General features: G+C 42.4%; 1 protein-coding gene across 1 annotated transcript; it reads right to left on the bottom strand.

The window, feature by feature from the left end:
• Window positions 1–1,511: 1,511 nt before the first annotated feature.
• On the bottom strand, window positions 1,512–23,379 carry LOC139767155 (uncharacterized). The gene is made up of 4 exons (XM_071696188.1): window positions 23,249–23,379; window positions 4,592–4,736; window positions 3,695–3,914; window positions 1,512–2,776 (listed from the first exon to the last, which is right to left on the bottom strand). The coding sequence occupies exons 2-4, from the start codon at window positions 4,713–4,715 to the stop codon at window positions 2,692–2,694; spliced, it is 429 nt and encodes a 142-aa protein (XP_071552289.1). The 5' UTR covers window positions 4,716–4,736; window positions 23,249–23,379; the 3' UTR covers window positions 1,512–2,691.
• Between the last annotated feature and the right edge of the window lie 630 nt (window positions 23,380–24,009).

The raw sequence follows: 24,009 nt of genomic DNA on the forward strand, positions 1-24,009 counted from the left end.
ATATGGGAGATAGGTAGTATGTTTGAGGAAAGAAACCTGGATGCTCTGGCACAGAATGAAACTAAACTCAGCGTAAAGGGGAATGGTTTGGAAATATTGTAGGAATAAAGGCAGGGGTTGGTGAGAGGACAAGAGCTAAGGAAGGAGTAGCACTATTTCAGAAGTAGGAGTGGTGAAAGTGTGTGATAAAGTGTAAGGAGGTTTTCTAGATTGATGTGGGTAAAATTGAAAGTAGATGGCGAGATATGGGTTACTATCAGTGCTTATGCAGCTGTCCATAAGAAAGATCATGAGAGGCAAGTGTTTTGGGAGCAGCTGAGTGAATGTCAGTAGTTTTGATATGAGACCGGGTATTAGTGATAGATGATTCAAATGCGGAGGTAAGTAATGTGGCAGTTGGGGGTATAATTAGTGCGCATGGGGTATCCAACGTTATGAATGGAAATGGTGAAGAGTTTGTGAATTGTGTGCTTGGGAATACCTGGTTTGAAAAACAGATATACACAAGCATACGTATGTGAGTAGGAGAGATGGTCAGCTGGCATTATTGGATTTCATGTCAATCGATAGGTGTGAAAAAGAGAGACTCTCGGATGTAAATTTACTGATGGGATGTCTTGTGGAGGTGAGGGTGAAGATTTGTACAGGTTTTCGAAAAAGGAGAAACAATGTCAGAGAGAAGAGAGTAGTGAGAGTAAGTCAGCTTAGAAAAGGGACTTGTGTGATGAAATATCAGGAGAGAAGAGTACATGAAGCAAGGGGAATGGGTGAGAAAGCTTTGCTGGCATGTGCAAGAGACGCATGTGGTATGCGAAAGGTGGGAGAGGTGAAAATTATAAAGGGTAATAAAGTTGCTCTTGAAAGAGAAAAAGAGGAGTTTGGGGGGTATCTAAGGAAAGGGAGTGCAAATAATTGGGTGATGTATGAAGAAAGAGGCAGAAAGTCAAGAGGAAGGTACAGGGGTTAAAAGAGAGGGAAAATGATAGTTGGGGTGAGCGAGCATCAGTAAACTTTAGGAGGAATAACAATATGTTTCGGGAAGAGGTGGATAATGTGCGAAAGCTCAGAGAACAAATGGGAACATCGATGAAGGGGGCAAAAGGGAAAGTGAAAACAAGTAGTGATGAAGTGAGGAGGAGATGGAGTGTTAAATATGTTTGATGATAGGGTAGTAGATGTAGGGTGTTTAGGTAGGGGTGGTATGTGAAGTGAGAGGGTCATGGAGAGTGGTTTGGTGAAGAGAGAAGAGGTGGTGAAAGCTTTACGCAAGATGGTATGTGGCAAGGCGGTTGGAGTGGATGTTACCGAACCACAGAGAACACAGTAGCAAGCTACAGGGAACTACTGGACCTGGCTACAGGGTACTGTATTTCTAGACTACAGAGTACTATAGTTCCTGACTACAGTACCGGGATACAGGGGACTACAGCACCAGGCTACAGGGGACTACAGTACCGGGCTACAAAGGATTACAGCAAAGGACAAAAAAAAAAAAAAAATGCATAGCCTAATGTCAATTTACATTCGTGCATAGTACAAAAATGTGTGAAAATATGCTATCATTATACAGTAACATTCAGTATAGCTCATACAGCGTTTGTAAAGTATATTATCTACTAAAAATGATATAAAAATATAAAATGGAATACTTCAAAAAAATATTTTTCAATCGAAGACACAGTATTGTAATTAAGCCACTAAGAACATACATGTGATGAACAGTTACAAAAGATCAAATTTGACGAGACCTACTATAAGTTTTTCTGCAAATGAACCACTCAGGATCACCGTTTTTGGTCTGTGGACTTTCCTCCTGAACTTGGGGTGGTACGATCGCTTTTCCCAGTTTCGGCAACGTGGTTGGTGTGGCAGACGTACGATGAACCCAGACAAACATATCTCTGTACATCTCTTTTTTATTAAGTCGAGATATTTCGGCATAGTACTACTAATGTTCTTATTGGTTTAGGTTAGATATATACAGTCGAGAGGAGTTGGCTGATTCTCAGGACCCACTTGACTATCATCATGCAACTGGGGTACATCCCAGTGCCATAGGAACAACAGCTCCTCCTACACCAGGCTATCTATTATCCAGTCCTGCAACGTTCCTGGTCTTAATTCTAACCTTCTCTCTGTTAACCACCGGCTGCTCACCTCCTCTCCTGATCTATTGCTTCTCTGACACTCTCAGCTGTCCACAGCAATGTTTCTCCTCTGCACCATCAGATCTGCTATCATGATTTGCATCATCGTTTACGCTCAGAGGGTGGAGTTTGTACCCGTTGTAGAACCAAAACCTCTCTTGCTCGCCTCGGAGGGTTTTGAGTATCTTAACGTTGCTGCCATCTGGTTCCGAATCTCTTTCTTTATCGCCTTGCTTTTGTGTGTCGTTTATTCTACTCCAAATCCCTCCAACTATGTACAACGTTTTTACCACCTGACATATTGTCATGAAGCTTTGCTCTCTTCTCATCCACGATCCTCTATGTAGGGGATTTAAATGTCCATCAAAAGAAATAATTAGGCTCTAACCAGGACGATCCTGGTGGAGTCGAGGTCTTTCCTCTTCCTCTCCTTCACGATCTGGAACAATGAATTAAGCGTCCTAGCCGAGTCGTCTCTAGACTCCGTAAAGGTTAAGGGTAAGTTGTACTCGAGAGATGGATGAGAAAGTGGAGCCATGTTGGACTACCTGGGATGATCCACGATCTCCATCACCCGAAGTGTGAGGTCGTCCAGATCTTCCTGTTGACTCATAGCCTCTGCCGACGACCTGGGGAATACAAGACGCTAGTCACTGGATTAACCTGGTCATAATCTGCTGGTGTCACGCTCATGGGAAAAGGAGGGAACTGGAGGATGAGGCAGCTAATGTTTGCTGATGACATGGCTCTAATGGCTGGTTCGCGCGAGAAACTGTAGAAGCTGGTTTCTGAGTTTGGGAGGGTATGTGAAAGGAGAGAGTTAAGACTCGGTAGAGAAAACCATAAGGTTATTGGCTTCAGCAATAGAGAGAAACGGGTTAGTTGAGTGTGAGGTTTTGATAGAGAGGATCGTGAGGAAGTGAAGCGTTCTAGATACCCGAGAGTGAATATGTTATCGGACAAAGATACGGGAGCTGAAGTAAGCCATAAAGTAGGTGAGGGGTCACGATCCTAGCACACTGAAGAGTGTGGAGAGAGGGAGGTCCTCCTCAGGAATACACACGATGACATGAACTGTTAGCAACACACACTCTGCTGATCATCCACAGCAACGCAAGTAACACAACATGCACACAACACAATCCTGTACCTGCCCAACAACAAGAACAATGACAGCAAAACAACAGATGCACAACGATAACGTGCCTCCTCAACAACACACAGTAACACGCGTTCCCCAACAACCCACGTAACACTGGTCTTCCCCACCAACACACAATAACACTGGTCTTCCCAACAACCCACGTAATAGTGGTCATCTCCACCAACACACAGTAACACTGGTCTTCCTCAACAACATATATTAACACTGGTCTTTCTCTACAGCGACACTGGTCTTCCATAACAACACACTAGGCCTCACTGACAACCCTGCACCTTCTCAGTCATACCCACACACTTCAACACTATGTTTCATTCAGCAACACTTAACAGCAACACACAAGTTCCCCTCGAGCTACTCAGTTGGAACCTGGTGTACCACTTACCTGAAGCTGCGGCCCAATATATTCTTCCTGAGGATAAATGTGATGACGAAATACCACAGGACGCCCGTAAGGAGAACAGGGAGGGTCAAGTAGTACAGAATCCAAGAGCCTCCAGCTGTGATGAGGTCAGCCCAGCCAGACGCCAGGGAAAAGCTGCCAAAATCCAGGCTCAGAAGCTTGGACGCCAGGTTTACAGCTTCTCTGGTCAGGGCTGAGGTATCTAGGGAAGTGTGGCAAAGGGATTATCATCTTCAAACTACATTAAAAGTAACGTCAAATCCTTTCAAAAAGTCGTGTTTCATGTAACTTTTGTTTTATGATGGCATTCACACAAACAACACTGGACAACACGTTAACTGACCTGATTTTCTCGCGGTGAGCGTTACGCGTCAGTAATGCTTTTATCTTTATTCATTTATTTATTTTGCAAAATCTCGCAATATATAAACGTAAGTAGTACGTTATGCAAGATATCCATTGCTATCCACCCATCCCCCTCCCCTCCCATTATAAACTCCGTCAGTCAACCTTCATTCACACACTACACTTCAGATTTTTCCCCATTCAACACATTCATCACAACTTTCTCTACAGTTTCTTTCAACTTTAACAACCATCCTTCATCACGCTGACCCGCAAGCATCTAGATTCATTCACAGTTTCTCGTTCTTCATCGTACGGATTGATAATATTACACCCTGATCATCCATTCCTTTCAAGATCTAAAACTATGTCCCAACCACAACGGAAATATTGGAACCCCATTCTTGAGTTCACTAGATATAGACCAGCGGATGAAGCCTAACATACTGACATCACCGTAATGCCAGGTAGTAGTCAGCGTCACTGTACAGTTAGCCAGTGACGCAGCAGGTGGCGCTACGTGGTGTTGCTTACTTCCTTCAGCAGAGAGGAAGGTGGTGGCTAGCGTGAGGACTTGAGGTATCAGGTCCGCCCAGGTGCCCACCGCTCCGTCGTGGCCCGTCTCCTCCAGCTTCATGTTCCCTGCCTCACCAGACATCGCTCTGTATAGCTACGTATCCTGGACGAAAACATCGAAGGTTAATCAACTGGCTGTTTCAGGTTAACTGCTGGTTCTGTTTATACACGTTCACTGTATGAATAGGTGAGTCTATCTATATAGACTATCCTAAATATTTTGTGATCAATGTAGTCCGATACAAATGGATAAAAACTTGAAAATTTAATAAAGAACAAAAGATTAAAATTTCTCAGAAGCTGAGTAGGAATAGGGATATATGAACTACCTAAGTAGGAACACTCGTCACTTTGGGTCTGTGATACCAGCAAAGTTGTTAGTGCGAGGCTATCAGCGTGACAGGGTTACCCTAAGCTATTCTAAGTTATCATTACATTTCTAGCGTAAGTATTAACAAGGAGTTAATCTATAATGTTACCTCACAACGGAAAAATCATTCTCAAAGTATTTACCGATGTAGACACTGAGAGATTTAACAAAGAAGAAAAAAGAACAATAGTCTGGATCACTGTTTTCGTTCTCATCATAGTATCTATATCGGTTATTTGCGACCAGTCATATTCTGAGATGAGAATCAACAGAGCGTAAAGACCCTATCAGCGCTGTACTACACACAACAGCTATAACGAACGTTAAACATGTACCACAAGCACAACATACAGTCAGAAGAGACAAACATTCCTGAAAGTGATCACACACCTGCAGAGGACGTTGTAAAGTGCTGCACGCAATCATTCTCGCAGGTGATTAAAGTATGTGTGAATGTTTTGGGAATTAATTGCCTGTCACTCTCTACATCCAGTAATTTCTGTTTAAGTTCATATCAAGCATGTTTACCCGGACATTCAAGACAACACACGTACATCTTTCTAAGATTTCAAAAAGAATATAAAAGTGAAGTTGTCCTCGATTGGAAATTCTCTTAACAAATAAACAAGTGTGTGTCCATTACTGCGTAAGTTCGTAACTCTTGAGGAAAAAAATGTATGATATCGTAGGGCCGTCTACATCAAACACAAGTCGCTGCAGTAACTACTTACTTCACAAGATGAGTTATCCTCTTGGAACGGCCGTAAAGCAGAGGAGAGAGAGAGAGAGAGAGAGAGAGAGAGAGAGAGAGAGAGAGAGAGAGAGAGAGAGAGAGAGAGAGAGAGAGAGAGAGAGCCGACCACCTATATTAAAGTAAACAGCCATCACCTGTGATGATTCATACAACCTAGAGACAGCCAATAAACAAAGACACTTACTAAGTGAGCCAGACTCATGAACACAATACAACAAAGAGATGAAAAGAGTAAACAACAGACCACTGGATCCTTTCGAGGCTGTTTGTGACGGTGGGAGAAATGAGAAGCTTAGAAAATACTGTGGATAGAAATTAGCGCAGCATAAATTAGCGTAGCATAAATATCACCGTGGAAAGAGGAGAAAACATAGAATGACTTGATACCTGTAAACTTTATGTGTTAACACTAATGAGGAGTAGATAAAGTCACTCGCGAACTTGGAACAACTACTTTCAACTACTTTAATTGGTAAATCATATGTTAAAAATCCTGTTGAAGAAAAATTACTTTGCTTCCTTTCAATAAAAACGTTTGCCCACGAGTTTGTAACCATTACCTCGAATGTAATCAGACTAATGTAGCCTTGAATATTTGCTTAGATAGATATCATCAAAGCCTTTGATGGTTTTGAATACCTCTATCATCTCTTTTTTTTTTTTCAAACTGATTTTAAGTCGTGTACCTGGTTCTCATACGATTTGCTTCTCACTCCGGGAATCATACTGGCAGTTTGACGCTATACAATTTTTTATTTTCTTCTCAGGCAGGGTGGCCAAAACTGAACACATTATTCAAAATGGGGAAACAACAGTGAATTCGAAATCCCTGCCCACATTCCCGTACTGTTGTTCACCTTTTTCATTGCTTCTATTCTAACTTGTTAGTAGGTTACAAGAGGCTGACCAAATTGTCTTTTGCTCTACCTTTTGTAGCTCAACAGAACTATTGCCGGGTTGGGGTGGGAGCCGAAACAACTGGAAATAGCCAGAAGTACGGAAAAGCAAATGCAGACAAACGTATCGCGGAGAAACTCATTTTGCAAAGACCCACTAATTCTTTATAATCACGTTTCACCATTTTCTGTGGATTTTTTTTCCTATCTTCCAGTAACAAAAACTTCCAGAACAATTGGTTCTCCACTCACCCAAAATGCCAGTCGGTACTTGCGTCAGATTATCTACGCAAACAAAAATACAAAAAAAACCATTTCAAAACTCCGTCCGGGCTCTTAATATCGTTACAGACAAATCGGCCCACAGCATATGTCTCTGTTCGCCTCAACTCACTCAAAATAGTGCTCGTCACAAGCAGACTCAAGTATTCTAGCGTTTTCTTTCACTACCGCCACCATTCGGGGAAGACGGAATCAGCTGAATGTTCGGGAAAAAAGAAAGACCGGAGAGTAACATAAATGATGTGTTTATACCCTTTCCCTATGATTTAGAATGTCTTGTGTTAATATAATTATCGCATGTGTATATTATCAAGTTTAGGTTTCTTTACCAAAATATTGCCATAACGAAATAGAGCTAATAAAACTGCAAACCAAAAAGAACATGATTCAGAAACTTTGAGATTGGTTTCTCTGAGGGTAACTCTAGATCTATTATCAAACATGCTAGGCTAAAACGCACTCCCCGGTGATCATAACAAATTCTTAATGAGCGTGAAAAGCACAGTATTGTTGCACATCTGCAGGAACGTAATTGTTTTTCATTTACATTTATGTCATTTCGTGCAACCAGCAAACTTTCACTCCCTGTAATTTTGGTAATTTTCCAATAGTGAACCATTGCATCACCCGATTACCTGAATTACATCGTGATAGCTGGTGTAACGATAACTGATAATTTTCAATCATAATACAATTTTATAGTAATGGAAACATTTGTGGTCGATTTACATCAGGAAAGAAGCGTTGATCAAAAGTCTTCGTCTGTTGTCTGGCATTGTATGATTACATTAAATTTGCAGCATAGAATATAGGCTGAAAATTGTCTTGTCCAGCGAACACTGGCCGTAGTAGCTCCGCCCACTAGTTTGTATAGGCCCACACGTAAATCAGAATCTATCAGCCACATGATGGAAATCTTACCTTTTACAATTAATTTCCGCAAAGTTACTCTAGTAATTACCATAGAAATACTTTCGTATACTTCCCATCATGATCCAGTAAAGTTATTGTGAGATTCTACCGTCAAACCGTCAAACTGCTTGTTATGACTTGTTCGTTGGCTTCGTCCAAGTCCGCTAGACGAGGTACACATGTCATTGCAGCCTCCAGAAGTTGCTTGAAGCAGGAGGTGGGAGGTCGAGTATAAATTTTCTGTGTGTGATATGTGGTGATACACTCGTAATGGTTGAAAATAACGATGGTGCTAGTGTCACCATGTTACTGACTCGCATTTCTGCTAAGTGCATTAGTGTACAATCCGCTGCGAGTGTTGATTATGTTACTATATAGTGTACCGTTTTATCACGGGAAGTGATTCATTCTTGACGGAAGACATTAAACTGAGAAAGATTGAGCCAACAATATTAGTACAAAGAAAGCTGGCAACAGTTAGTGATAAAAGTGATTACTGAAAAATGTAGTGAAAAATTGCGATTATAACAATAAAGGGCATCAGTACAATGAAACATACATAAACTATATACAAAACCTCAATATAGTGTGATTATCTGGAAAAATCTGTGACTCATGACATGGTCTCCTGGGTTCTGCATCTGCTGGCCGGCGGAAGGTAAGTAACAATTATTAACGAACTTGTTTGGCCATGATGCTTCACTGAATATTAGTAGTACTATGTCGAGTGTTGTGTGGCCATGATTCAACTGATTATTGGTCTGATATGGTGTGGTTTAGCCATGTTTAATTATATTTGATATATTGAATGTTGTGTTGGCTATGGTTTCAAATACGCAGCCTTTGAAAGGTAAGTCTTTATTCTTTTGTAATGATGTTTCGAAGCCATGATGTTTTCACCTAATTACAGGTGATATAACGAGTGATGGTTAACTGTGATGGTTCAGCTAATTGTAGGCAATATGTCAAGTGTTGTTGGTCATGATGTTTCAATATAGGTTACACGGCAAACGATAATTGGCGATGATGTTGGTTATATGTTGGCTCTATGTTGGACCCTCTTCGACGCGCATGCTTCAACTGATTACAAGTCATAGACAAAAGACTTAAGGAAAGACATACGGCCTTTTGGTCCATGTGAGGAAGCTTCTGGTAACACACATCCGTTATATGTTGTAATAAAGCGATACGAGACAACGCAACCGTTAGTTCGACTGGATAATGTTTACATGTCCATGCGAAAGGCTGAACGACTTTCTGTAATCTTTTCCAGGCCATGATTTAGAAGTTAGTTAGAATCACGTAAAGAATTAAGGATCTAATCAATATCGCATAACTGACGGCTGTTATTTGCTCTGTAATCTAACCAAACCAAAAGTTACTGAAAACTAAAAGAAAAAGACATTTAGGGCATTGTTACCATTTCGTACATCCAGCGAAATTTGTTGAGGTTAGGTTTGGTTGAAATTGTTTTCCTAATGGTTTTATGATGTCTTGAAGGATTTTGACCCTCATTTTATTGCAAACAGTTGGATGTCTGAAACTATTATTATTAAAACGGTATTATTAACGTTTCGGAAATACAGTGAATTTTATTAGGTTAAGTTTGGTCTGGTTAAAATTGTTTGTGAGATGGTTCTCGATGTCGTTTGAACGATTCAAACTTTTATTTTTACGCAAACAAGTGGATCTCTGAAATGGCAATTTTACCACATCGTTAGAGTGGAACACACGAACTGAAGACTATGGGGCAATGTTTCTACCACTTAGCTGAAAACAGTTCTTAGTAATTAAGGCTGTTTTACGTCCCCCTAAACGTACCGATAAGTTTGTAATTGATGAGACATTCATTTTTTTCTTCCTGTTCCACCAACTTCTACGTAAGTTAATCCTAACCTTTCCCTACTTCCCTACTTCCTCTGCAGTTTATTTATTCATTATTGTAAAAATCTTTTATGTTCTCCGCACTCTACACTCCATTCACAATACAAAATCATGTATATTCTGTATTAGTTTCATTTGTAAGTCATAAAGAAGTTTTTCGTTTTATCGATTGGTGAATAAATGATAAGCTTCATATTCTCAAAGTTTAGAGCAGCATATTTCATCTTTAAGGGGTTTACAAAATTATTTCTAGTATATGATTGCAAAGCCTTAATTTGTACATCAGCATTTACAGTTCAGTTTTATTGACTGAGTAAGAAGCACTTTGTTACATATAATGATTACACCAGCACTAGGCTGTCTCCTCGTAATATCCCAGTTCGTAATCGCACGTCGTAATCACAACTCATGAGTAAAATATGATATAATTTCTGGACAATATATATATATATATATATATATATATATATATATATATATATATATATATATATATATATATATATATATATGGAAAACTAGCAGGCAATGTATCTTTTGATCTACATTCCCTGCAAAGAATTGCATAACATTCCATCATTCGATATCTTGCAAAACAGTTAGCATAATTCCTTCACAAATATTATGTAATAGAGCATTTTCTTACAGCTGATATATTACATTTTTTTATTGGCAGTTAACTGACGCAGCGCAGCGCTACATCCAATAACACGTTGTTATTGACAGTTGTCTGATGCATTTTAAAGTAACATTCAACGAGACGTTATTGGCAGTTACCTGAAGTAGCGTAACGTATATTCAATAGCACGTTGCTAATAACACAGTGCAGCGTAACATTCAACTGAACACGTTGTTATTGACTTATCGGATACAGTGAAACGTGACTTCCTGTAACACTTCATTCAGTGGCAAAATACTGTACCACTTCATTTCCGAAAACCGCGTCTTGTTTCAACTTTCTCCATCACACTCCTTGGGAACACGGTATCATTGGGCTAGGTAAACTGTCTCGGTGACGACCAAGAAGCTCGATATGCGTTATACAAAAAGTACCTGAGAAAAATGTCGGCATAGGTAGATATTTGAACTAACACATGTCCGTTGCAAAAATGATCATCTGTTTCCCTACCTAAAAGTCCCAAAAACTGGCTTTACACTGTAAGAGACCAAACCAGAATTTCCCAAACCTACCGAATTTATCCATCTTCTGTTGTTTCCACCAACATCTTAATCATACTTCACTCTCTGAAGCAGATCACTTCGTAAATCAGCATCTTGTGCCAAGGTGTGTACCATTTGGCTGTCGTTTTGCCACAGCTCGGCAGATGTAGGTGGATTTGAAACTCTGCACCTTTTGCCTGGCAAGCGGCGGATCACTGGTACAATACGAGGCTGTGGCCTTATCTCCTTGATTTATAGTTTCCCCTTTCTTTCTCTGATTATTTATAATGTACTGTAAAAAAAAACAAAAAAAAAACAAGAAACTATTGATAGATGAAATTTGTGAATTTAAGATGATATAGGGAAGGGGGTGCCAAAAAGGTTGGAGACAGGAATAGGGATGATACAGCTATAGGTGGTCATTTATGACTTTAGATAGTCAAAGATTTTTTTTCCTATACCACAGGATGTTTGGGGTAGGCTACATTGCAGTTGATAGCAGGGACAGTTGTTATGCTGTTGCTGATTGTATGCCTTTTGTAGCTCAGCAGAATTTGTATAGTAGCATGCCTTTTCATTTTTACTACAGATTTGTAAAACTGCGTTGATCAGTATTAAAATCTGTTGGCCACCTGTTAGCGCATCCCATCAGTTTGTTTAAGCCAGTTTGAAGCTGAAGTCGTTCAGTTTATGTAGATGACTTATTTCCCAATATTCAGAGATCTTACAGTGAAGCCCGTTATCAATATCATTGATTTATGAGAAAGAGAACCGATCCTAAGATTGTTCCCTGTGGCACACCTCTTGCTCCGTCCATTAATCACTACTATGTTTACGGTCAGTCAGCCAACTTCCTTACCATGTTTACCATGTGACTTACCATGTATATACCATGTGACTTACCATGTATACCATGTGACTTAAGTTTTGGTAGAAAATTATATTGAGGAACTTTATCGAATGTTTTTTGAAAATTCAGATAGATGGCACTGCTTTACTTTCATAATTAGTATTGATTACTGTGTTTGTCAAACATGAGCGATATCGTCGAAAACCGTGCTGAAAATCGAATATTTAAGTGGTGTTCTTTTAATTGTTTGAAACCTTATCCCGAATGATGGCTTTTATTGGTTTACGAACTACAGACGTTAGGCTAATTGGACGATAATTTCCGGGTCGTGCTTTAATACCGTTTTTAAATTTCAGTGTTACATTTTCAAATTTCCATTCCTCTGGAACATTTTCCGTAGCAAGTGTTTTTTTTTTTTTTTTTTTTTTTTGCTAATTTCTGCAATATATGCTTCGTAGTGACGTCTGCTTTGACGTACTAGTCTTGTAGTTTCCCTGTGCAAATTTAGGAAATTTAGTCATGGTTATTTGCCTCTTCGAGTTTCGTACGTACTGCTTTCTTAGACAATAACCACTTCCTTATGTCATTGCTCCACCGCTTCGGCCTCGTATTGGAACAAGATCGTCTTTAACGCATTACCATATACGTTCTCGTCGCTACTTTGAAAGTACTATATTGATCTTTTCCAAGCTACGCCCATATCGTTTTCATGAACGATATCATCCCAGATTTGTTTTTCAGGAGCAGTGAGATGACCTTCATTTGAAATTTGTATGTCGAGAATCTTGTATTATTTTCGCGACTTTCGTGTTGACCATCATAACAGGCTGTGTTGAAAGTTACCTCAAAACTGATTTGCCGGTGATCACTAGTACCAGACATCAGCATTATGTACGAGATCCTCATCTTGTAGTCAGGGCTAAGTCTAATGCTATCATCACGAGTAGGTTTCTCAACTAATTGTGTTAAGACGCTATCAAGTAAATTTAGATAGATCCCACGCCCCACATTGCTGGAAAGGCATTCTCCGCCCTACTTACCGGTATGTTTAAATCTCCCGTTATGATGGAAAGCTGTTCATTACAAATTTTTGTTGATTGATCATTAAGCCTTTCGTTTACCTCGTGTTTGTGTTGGGGACCTATAAACCAACCCTACCGTTAATTTATTTTGCACGCTTTTGAAATACACAAGACACCACCGTCGTCTTTATTTTCCTCATCACTGTTAGAGTGCACCCGGGAATTACATATTAGGCGAGGAAATTTCCGTTTCTGATGTCTGACCAAGATTCCGAAATGCTTACATAATTTTCCTCCAAAGCAATTTCTTTTCCCTTCAACATTAAGCTTTGGAATTCTTTCCTATCTCGCAGTACGACCTGTTCATTTTCGACGATCAAGTTTCCCACTTCCCCGAAAACTCATTACTTTCCCCCTTCTTACTTCTCCGTCTTTTAAGTCCTTAATAATTCATCCTAAGTCTGGCCTTGATGAGGGATTCCGCCTGTAACCAGAACCGACGGGTTGAAGAGAAAAAAATTGGTGTGGACTGTGTTGTACTGCAAGGATCACACACTCAACTGTCCTGTTCAGTTCTTGCTTCGTGGTATTATTGTTATTCAAACACGAGGCGCAAGGACGTCTCGATGCATATTATCTTCTCGAGATATCGGGTGTATCTGCCAGCACTGGACTTTGTTTAATTAAGCTCACCTGGAGATTAGATATTTGTACGAAAGCCCTATTTTTTTTACCTAGTCTTATCACTTCATACGTTATGATAAAACGAGATAAAATCATGTGCTACTGATGATATATATATATATATATATATATATATATATATATATATATATATATATATATATATATATATATATATATAATATACTTTCTTTCATACTATTCGCCATTTCCCGCATTAGCAAGGTAGCGTTAAGAACAGAGGACTGGGCCTCTGAGGGAATATCCTCACCTGGCCTATATATATATATATATATATATATATATATATATATATATATATATATATATATATATATATATATTTTTTTTTTTTTTTTTTTTTCATACTATTCGCCATTTCCCGCGATAGCGAGGTAGCGTTAAGAACAGAGGACTGGGCCTTTGAGGGAATACCCTCACCTGGCCCACCTTCTCTGTTCCTTCTTTTGGAAAATTAAAATAAGAAAATGAGAGGGGAGGATTTCCAGCCCCCCGCTCCCTTCCCTTTTAGTCGCCTTCTACGACACGCAGGGAATACGTGGGAAGTATTCTTTCTCCCCTATCCCCAGGGATATATATATATATATATATATATATATATATATATATATATATATATATTCCTATGAGTCCACGGGAAAATGAAACACGATAAGGAATATCTTGATCACGCGCAAAATTGTGATCTTTTCAAATATATATATATATATATATATATATATATATATATATATATATATATATATTTTTTTTTTTTTTTTTTCTTTCTTTTAAACTATTCGCCATTTCCCGCGTTAGCGAGGTAGCGTTAAGAACAGAGGACTGGGCCTTTTTTGGAATATCCTCACCTGGCCCCCTCTGTTCCTTCTTTTGGAAAATTAAAAAAAAAAAAAGACGAGAGGGGAGGATTTCCAGCCCCCCGCTCCCTCCCCTTTTAGTCGCCTTCTACGACACGCAGGGAATACGTGGGAAGTATTCTTAATCCCCTATCCCCAGGGATAATATATATATATATATATATATATATATATATATATATTATGAGCGTCATCCAGGGTGCAAGGAGCGGCCCGCCGGCAAAACCGTTATACTCTGAAAATGTTGGTCAAATTAGTTACGTCCGGTTATTGTGTTCCCGCTTCCTCGCTAAGTTTTGCTTGCTTTCCTCCGCTTCACGATTGGTGTCCCATAATCATATACTTTCATGTGTTTTAGGTACATCGTGCTGACTCCAACTTGTACATATATTCCATCATGCCAAAATGTGTGATTGTGTGATCATTCATTTTTTATGATCATATTCTAAAGTATGGAGAGAGAGAGAGAGAGAGAGAGAGAGAGAGAGAGAGAGAGAGAGAGAGAGAGAGAGAGAGAGAGAGAGAGAGAGAATACTGTTGCAAAGGAATGTAATCATTTGGTCTTAAAGAGCAACGAATAGGTGTAAATCCTTGAGAAAATGGAAACATGTAACATTAGAAGACTCGAACAAATCTATATGTTCGATAAGGATCTCGCAGCAGTGATCACAGAGGAAACATTACTGCTGTAAGTCTAAGGTTAAAAGTTAGGGTAACTTATCATCAAACATGCAAGACTCTAGAGTACACAGAATTTTATCATCACGTGCTATCGGACCTTACCTTACCTGATTTACGTGTTAGAACCTCTGGGAGTGATGAACGTGTCTGTGTCCAGCAACGAGCGATGCACCAGAGTTTTAGGAGTTTTGGTAAAGAAATGAGAGTAGCCAGTGGGAATGGTATTTGGAAATAAGTGTAGAGATATTAGTACCAAGTTCACGACCTTTGAAAATGCTATGCAAAAAAGGTGGAATGGTTTTAGAGATTTGGAAAGGAACGATATGGGGGGGGAAAAAGTGAAACATGTTTACATGAGTATGACTCGAGTTTAGGAGACAAACAGAACAGGCAGTAGGCGTATGCAGACAACTAGAATGAATGACAATGGGGTATAAAGTGGGATGAGGAGGTTGACATACTTATGGAGGGCGGGAATAAGAAAACTAACGGTACGTAAAGACGAAAGTTTAGTCGGTCACTTCAAACCACACAGACGGGAAGGATGTATTCTTAACAACTGGGAAATGTAAATGCAAATGAGGCAGAGTAGGGGGAGGGGAGGCGGGTTGTGGCGGAGTTTGGCCTGGTTGATTAGAGGTGAGCGTCCTGGGGGTCTCTGTGTCGCCTAGTGAGTTGGGGTTAGAGTTCTTGTGATTGGTAGAGGGTTAGGAGTCTTGCGGCTGGCAGGGGGTTTGACGTCTTGCGGCTGGCAGGGATTAGGAGTCTTGCGGCTGGCAGGGGTTTGAAGTCTTGCGGCTGGCAGGGATTAGGAGTCTTGCGGCTGGCAGGGAGTTTGAAGTCTTGCGGCTGGCATGGGTTTGGAAGTCTTGCGGCTGGCAGGGGGTTTGAAGTCTTGCGGCTGGCAGGGAGTTTGAAGTCTTGCGGCTGGCAGGGATTAGGAGTGTTGCGGCTGGCATGGGTTTGGAAGTCTTGCGGCTGGCAGGGGGTTAGGAGTCTTGCGGCTGGCAGGGAGTTTGAAGTCTTGCGGCTGGCAGGGATTAGGAGTCTTGCGGCTGGCAGGGGTTTGAAGTCTTGCGGCTGGCAGGGATTAGGAGTCTTGCGGCTGGCAGGGAGTTTGAAGTCTTGCGGCTGGCATGGGTTTGGAAGTCTTGCGGCTGGCAGGGGGTTTGAAGTCTTGCGGCTGGCAGGGAGTTTGAAGTCTTGCGGCTGGCAGGGATTAGGAGTGTTGCGGCTGGCATGGGTTTGGAAGTCTTGCGGCTGGCAGGGGGTTAGGAGTCTTGCGGCTGGCAGGGAGTTTGAAGTCTTGCGGCTGGCATGGGTTTGGAAGTCTTGCGGCTGGCAGGGGGTTTGAAGTCTTGCGGCTGGCAGGGAGTTTGAAGTCTTGCGGCTGGCAGGGATTAGGAGTGTTGCGGCTGGCATGGGTTTGGAAGTCTTGCGGCTGGCAGGGGGTTAGGAGTCTTGCGGCTGGCAGGGGCTATATATGATATGGCTGGCAAGAGTAGGGGGTGGTCATACGGGTGGCAGTGAGTGGGTAGAGGTCTTACTGCTGGTAGGGGGTAGAAGTCATACGGCCAGCAAGGAGGGAAGAGATCTTACGGCGGGTAAAGGTTGTGCTTTTGATAGGGGGATGGAGGTCTTGCTGTTAACAGTGGGTAGGAGTCTTGCTGTTGGCGGGGGGGGGGGGGGGGGGGGGGAGTCTTTTGGCTAGCAGGGATGTGTGGCATGAGGGTAGAAGTCTTGTGGTTGGCCTGAGGGTGTGTGGGTGTTAGAAGTCTTGCGGCTGAGGGGGTAGACGTCTTGCGGGTGGTAGGACCGTTACTGATGTGTTACCATCGTTAATTTAGGGACGCCAGGCGGCTGTTGTCCTGTCATGTAGCATGTGTACCTTTCACATATATTGTGGATAATTGTGATATTTTTGAATAAATCCAGATTAGCATATAGAATCATTTCCCCTGAATAACTTTTAGAATATTGCGTTACACGTTCTCATGAGCTCTCTTTCCCCCAGTTCACATTATGAGCACCACCATCACCACACAGGCACATCAACCACACGACACTCCCGGGGTCGTTGTGGTAAATCACACACTTTCGGAAAAGGAGTCCCGTTTGTCTGTGGAATATGCTAGCGACAGCGCACGTTCACTCGGTGATGGCTCTCACTGTGGTATGAATTTTACTTATTGAGACTACATGTGTGTGTAATGACCAACTTGTACACTGCAACGAGTACAGTCTCGTCAAAGAACGTCTGGCTTCAAGAATCCATGGTATCCTTGCCACTCCTATCTATCTATATTATCTATTTATGTCTGTCTGTCTGTCTTTGATTATATTTCTTTATACCTATTTGCCATTTCCCGCATTAGAGAAGTAGCGTCAAGAACAGACGGCTGAACCTGAGAGGAAAAAAAGTCCTCACTTGGTCCCCTTCTCTGGGCCAGACTTCTGCTTTGGTCTGTGTGCAGCGGTTACTGAACGTCACTTCCTATTGTCAAGCTTCGTTTTTGTAGAAAGTTGTGACATGCAGTAGAAAGGTGTGACATGTGCTGTAGAGAGGTGTGACATGTGCTGTAGAGGTGTGACATGTGCTGTAGAGAGGTGTGACATGTGCTGTAGAAAGGTGTGACATGTACTGTAGAGAGGTGTGACATGTGCTATAGAGAGGTGTGACGTGCTGTAGAGAGGTGTGATATGTGCTGTAGAGGTGTGACATGTGCTGTAGAGAGGTGTGACATGTGCTGTAGAGGTGTGACATGTGCTGTAGAGAGGTGTGACATGTGCTGTAGAAAGGTGTGACATGTACTGTAGAGAGGTGTGACATGTGCTATAGAGAGGTGTGACGTGCTGTAGAGAGGTGTGATATGTGCTGTAGAGGTGTGACATGTGCTGTAGAGAGGTGTGACATGTGCTGTAGAGAGGTGTAACGTTATATCATCCCTCCTTGTGTGTCACAGGTCCCCGTTAGCTCGAACATGCAACTCTCGTGATTATCATTTTTTCATGTAAAAAAAGTCAAGTTGTTAACGTTCGTCACACAGAGTGACGCTGTGGCCTAGTAGAACTTTTGTTCGACATTAAGGAGAACGTAAACATGATATTTGTTAGAAAATGAGAAAATGGAATTTGCGTTTCTGTATAATTTTCTTCTTTAGCTGGAGAACTTGAAATTATATGGAATCCATCTGTTGCTGCGTAATTACCAACAACTTTATAGTTCTCATAGAAAGGAATCTTGAAATATAATTCCAACCAGTCGAGGTGTATTGGCTAAGAAGTAAGAGAAAAGACAAATTTGTGATATTTCTTTTTATCGTAATTAGTCTGTAAGTCTGATGGATGGCAGCCATCTTACACCACCAGATCAGTGCCCCTGCCGCCTCTCCTACAGGCTGGACGCACCTACCCTCTGGCTATGATCCCCACCCACGTTCAGCTTCTTGCCACAGCAACCTCAGAGCCGGGCTGCTCCGGCAGATGACAGCAGCCCTGACGGTGCAAGTCCGTCTCGCAAGCAGCGGGCCGGATCTGTCACTGTCGCCTTACATGGACCCCAAATTACAGTTTGTTGCTCAGTAATTACGGTGGTGGAGCGTCCTCACTTAATATGTGTCGGGGTTATTACTTCTTGCACCAGGAAAAGAAAACTCTTTGTTTAATTTATGAATATGCGTGAGTGTATTGAACTGTATTCTTTGCGAAGAGATCTCGACTACATTTGACGCTATATTTTTTCTAAAAACGGGTCCAGTTGCTAAAAATTAAGGAAAGCTTTGTATGCTACGTTTCAGAATACAGTTGCTGTACCACACACAGTAAGAAGATGCGATAAAGGTTTATGCATGTTTCTGAAACAGTTTGTTGACTGAGTGAAATGATTCGTATTCGGGATGAACTTGGTGAACAGCTGCTCAATTCCTTCGTTCAGGCTGCTTCGGAACCTCTGAGTCGAACTATGCGGTGGCGTGTAGCTCGAAATGACTTTACATTGCAAGAATGAACACTGTGTCATCTTGGGAGGGGACATTGCCACTCTCAGTCAGCAGCGGCAGTGGAGTAGAGTTCCCAGCTGGTGTGTCTCACAAGCTGTCAGGGAGTGTCGTTTTCTCAGGACCAACTCCGACTGCAACGCTTGCTACCCAACTCCTCTCCCTGGCCACCAGAGCTTGTCATTACCCTCTCAGTTAACAGAGCGGCTGAGGGGACGGTTAAAGACCCCTCCACCCTGGACTCGGCCCCCATCACATGTTGACGGTCCGTTACTTACCCGCCATACGAGGTGCCTCGGTCAACGCAACTGTGCTTGGTGTTTTGTAGCCTTATTCTGCCTTAGCGAGGAGACTGCTGGGGTTGATACTAGCCTCAGTATTCCCTTCCTGATCGATCGGGGAAGCTTCTCACATACTAGTTAAGATGACTCGTCCTTCTCATGATGATAGGTTTGGAATGACTGGATGTCTCAGTGTACTTTCATAGAGCGTGGATAAATCGGAGGTTCACTATGTTGAGTAGAATGAAGACGAAACGTGATCGTAGGAAATTGAACACTGCATGGCTCGAGGACCTTGAGTCCCCAAAATTTGATGTTGTGGGGTTGAAGGTCTGTCTCCTAACTACTACGCTTTTCCTTTGTTTCGCCTACTGCTCTCTTAATTAAAAAAAAAAAAACTATCGAAACTCCTGCCATGAGACTGTGGCATCCTTTCATCTGCAAGCCGAGATTCTCTACATAGGGGATTTCAACGTTCACCATAGGGAATAGTTGTATTCCTCCCATACTGATGGGACGAGGATTGAAGCCCTCTCTGTTTCCTATCTCACTGATCTGGAGCAAATTATCACCCACACGACCCATAACCTGACCGCTCTGACCATTCACCTAATATTCTGAATCTGCTTTTCACTCTAATCCTTCACGCTGTAGCTACACAATCTCGCCTCAGTTGGTTCACCTGACCACACTTTCATAAAGATATATCTGTTTTAATGGCACCTCCCCCTCCAGCAGCCTCCCCACCTTATTTTAATATAGAAAGCGGCATCTCAACAAAACTGACTGGAATAACTTGGGAAAATTCTTTTCTGACTTTCCGTGGGTAAATTGCTGTCTCTTATGTGGTGATGCTCCTGACTCCGCCAAACACATAGTAGAGGTTATTCTTGCGGGAATGGAAGCATTTATCCCCTCTTCCTCCAAGACGACCTCTTCTTCCAGTCCATGGTTCAACCGTTCATGTTCTGAGGCCATTCAGGCTACGGGCATTGCTAACAACTTCTGTTGCTCCAACTTTCCTTCCTTTTCCATTCTGACGATACTATAGCTGTTTCTCCCGTAAACAAAGCAACTCTCTTTGGTTCCCGTTTCTCCTCTAACTCCACCTTGGATAACTCAAACATTCCTTCACTCCCTAATGCTTCTTTTACTAATCCTGTGCCTCTTCCTGTAATCTCTTTTCGAACAGTCCGAAAAACAATTCTCTCTCTGGACACAAGCAAGGCTTATGGTCCTGATGGCATCCATCTCAATGTACTGGAAGAGTGTGCCTCTGTACTTGCACCTGTGCTTGCTCGTCTGTTCCGTTCTATTTAAAAGCCAGAAACATCTCTTCTTGGAAGCATGCGTTGGTTCATTCCATTCTTACGAAGGGTGATCTTTCTAACCCCTCTAACTATCGTCCAGTTGTTTTGACATGCTCGATTTCAAAAGTCTTTAAATCCCTCTCATCTCCCATATCCTCCGACATCTTGAACCTCATAGTCTTCTCTCAGATCACCAGTACGGCTTCCGTATGGCTGGTATATTCCATCCTCTTGAACTTCTGCATGTTGTCTGCGTTGACCGCGTCCTCTTTCAGTTTCTCCATTTATCCACCACTCATGTACTATGAAAGTACTTTTCATCATTTTAACTGTTTTTTTTTTATGATTTTATATCATGTCCTTTGATTGCTTTACATCAGGTCCCCAGTGTGCTCTGCTCCTACATCTTTCGTAGAACTGTTGAAAGTTTGGGTCAACGATCAGGTATGGAAACCTGAAGGTTGTCATCAGCTCACCCCTCACTCTTTCTCATTTATGAGGGTGAAATGTATGTTATCCAGCATTCCCCTGTAACACAGCTTTCATATTTTTACACTCTGTTACTCTCACGTGGACCTTCTCAATGAGCTCTTTGTGCTATAAGTGCGATGATCAGACCCGAGGAGGATATTCTAGGTTTGTCCTTACGTAGAATATGCACAGCTCACTGAATATTCCCTTATCATTACACCTGAACGCTCTTTCGATATATGCTAGTAGACGATTTGGTCTCATTTACAATTTTTCTAATGGTGGCTTCTGGCGACATGTTAGGAAGGATGTCATTTCCGTCACTGTGTGTGTGTGTGTGTGTGTGTGTGTGTGTGTGGGTGTGGACTTACTGTTTGTGTAACAACGATAATTTCATTCAGCTCACCTTCAATTATCAGACGAGGAGATTAGTTTATGGTCGCCAGATGCCTCCGTGGCCCACAAGAACGCTGGAGGACCAGCGTACGTACAGCGGGGCGGAAGTATAGGATGTGTTGCGGGAGTCGACTGAGTGGGAGGGTGAGTTGGTTGTGAGGGGCGGTTGGCTCGTTCACCGGACTGTTGAGGTGGGGAATGGTGTGATGTGGTTTTGAGTGGTGCAGGGTGCTGGTGTGAGTGGTATGGTGAGCGGTGCAGGGTGCTGGTGTGAGTGGTATGGTGAGGGGTGCAGGGTGTTGGTGTGAGTGGTATGGTGAGGGGTGCAGGGTGCTGGTGTGAGTGGTATGGTGAGCGGTGCAGGGTGTTGGTGTGAGTGGTGTGGTGAGGTGGTGACCTAAAGACCTACATTGGTATACTGTTTACTGTTCTGAGCAGTGTTGTGGTGGAGTGCGTGATGGGCTGAGGGGAAGCGATTCAGTCAGCTGATCAGCCGAGAGTAATGGATTCAGATATAGTCGTGCAGGACGGAGAGAGAGAGAGAGAGAGAGAGAGAGAGAGAGAGAGAGAGAGAGAGAGAGAGAGAGAGAGAGAGAGAGAGAGAGATGTTGAATGACATGTAGTCACGACAATCAGAAAGGGGAAGAAGTTCCATACTATCTCTAGTTTTCCGGAACTTTATCACATGGCGTGACACTTTGACCCGACTTTCCAGGCTCAGGTTAAAGGTCGCGCCTTCATATCCAACTGCTCGTATCGTCGTGCATCGGGGGGTTAACTAGGCCATCATTCGGTCGTTCCTGGTCTTGACACGGGTCACATTTAGTGGGGGCTGACGGAGAGGGTTTGGACGGACGGTGGTGTGGTGGGGGGTGGCCACGGGAGGCAGGGGAGGGCTTCCGAAGCTCCAAAGGAACTTGAAATATTTTGTCGACGCATCTTGCCACCATGGGTGTTCCATACTCAAGTAACGCAGTGTGTGTGTGTGTGTGTGTGTGTGTGTGTTATTACCCGTCTGTACTGTACGGACAGGGGGTTTAACACGCTTGCTTGTGTGTGTGTGTGTGTGTGTGTGTTTAATGTCATCGCTCTGATAAACTGATGCATTAGTTTTCAGAACACACAACATGCTTATGTCCACCACGTTAATGATAATGACTTCCCTGGAGTACAGTTGATAACACAAGTGTCCTTATGATGAGCCAGAGGGGCAGGTGGGCCTTCGTCGCTCACCTGCCTGGTAATGGCCCGTCACTTGACTGAGGACGAACCATTCATCACGTGGGTAGAAGAGTTCTAGCCTCGGTCTTCTCAGTGGTGTCTCCCCACACGAGGATTTTTCAAAATTCAGGTAAAATCAGTGATCACTTATATCAGCGGCCGCCATGTTAGATGTTGATCGGCAACAAAGGAGGAACTCGATAAGAAAAGAAGATAATTTCCGAGAGGTTTCGGTTCAGCTGAGCCTGTGGTGCCTGAGGAGACCAGGATGTGATACGTTTACAGACAGGCGATGACAGAGACAGACAGACAGACAGAATGCGTCGACGGACGGGTGGCAGTGACAGTAGCTTACCAGATAAGAGAAAAAACCAAAGATGAATTTTGATAACTAGAAATAATATGCCACTTGCATTATATCAATACTGTAATCTATGATTTCAGGATGACACAGTACCTGAAACACAGAGATATGTCATTCTTAGCCTATTCAAATGTTACGTTCTATATGGACCTGAGCTCACACTAGGAGGAGATGAACAGTATGAGGTGCAGCTGTTGACAAACCTGGTCGTTGTTGTGCCTCTTGTGTTCGTTGTGTAGCTCAGCCTCACCAGGTGGCGGACGACGCTGCTGCTGCTCCGGTGTGTGTGTGTGTGTGTGTCCTCCACGCACACTACAGTCTGACTGACTTCCGCCCTCCCTCCTCAGGCTCTGGTTGGCCACAGTGAGTCAGTCTCCTCAGCTGACGTTTACCAACATAAACAAAAAAGTTGCCTGACAGTTTTATAAGAAGAGTCTCTTCATGACTGAATTTCATCAAAATAATGATCATTTTTTTAATCAGTATTACAAAACTGAAATTTAGAGAACATTGCTTATCCATTTTGCTGTAAAGTGTGGATGACATGGGTTGTATGGGTTGTATCTTCTGTTATAATCAGTGAATAACATGGGTTGTATCTTCTGTTGTACATTATGAACTCAGCTGTTGCTGTAGGTCATGCCACCTACGACATGCTGTGCTTGTCGTCACTGGAACCGTTGGTGGGGACAGCTTCGAGTTCAGAGATGTTAGTAGTCTGCCTGGTTGTAAGTACACCACATACTTCCAACCTCACTGGGCATGGTGCAGTCGACTGACGTTGGTGTGTATCATTATTCGAGCCGCATAACATCATAAGATGCCTTTACTTACAAAGCAACATTTGTGACATCGTGAGATGTATCAGGTCAGTGTTGTAGCAGCCAGCGTGTGGGATGGAGCACTTGTCTTCAACATTGAGAGAAAGGCTCATCTGGTTCGGATCGTCTTGTCTACACGGAGG

The sequence above is a fragment of the Panulirus ornatus genome, chromosome 4 (genome assembly GCF_036320965.1).
Source record: "Panulirus ornatus isolate Po-2019 chromosome 4, ASM3632096v1, whole genome shotgun sequence".
Taxonomy (NCBI): domain Eukaryota; kingdom Metazoa; phylum Arthropoda; class Malacostraca; order Decapoda; family Palinuridae; genus Panulirus; species Panulirus ornatus.

Bases quoted from the DNA above. Each gene is read 5' to 3' on its own strand.
- LOC139767155 (XM_071696188.1), bottom strand. From the start codon at position 4,715: ATGTCTGGTGAGGCAGGGAACATGAAGCTGGAGGAGACGGGCCACGAC. The intron at 3,915-4,591 runs GTAAGCAACACC...ACACTTCCCTAG, and splicing joins CTTCCTCTCTGCTGAAGGAA to ATACCTCAGCCCTGACCAGA. The intron at 2,777-3,694 runs GTAAGTGGTACA...TGTATTCCCCAG, and splicing joins ATATTGGGCCGCAGCTTCAG to GTCGTCGGCAGAGGCTATGA.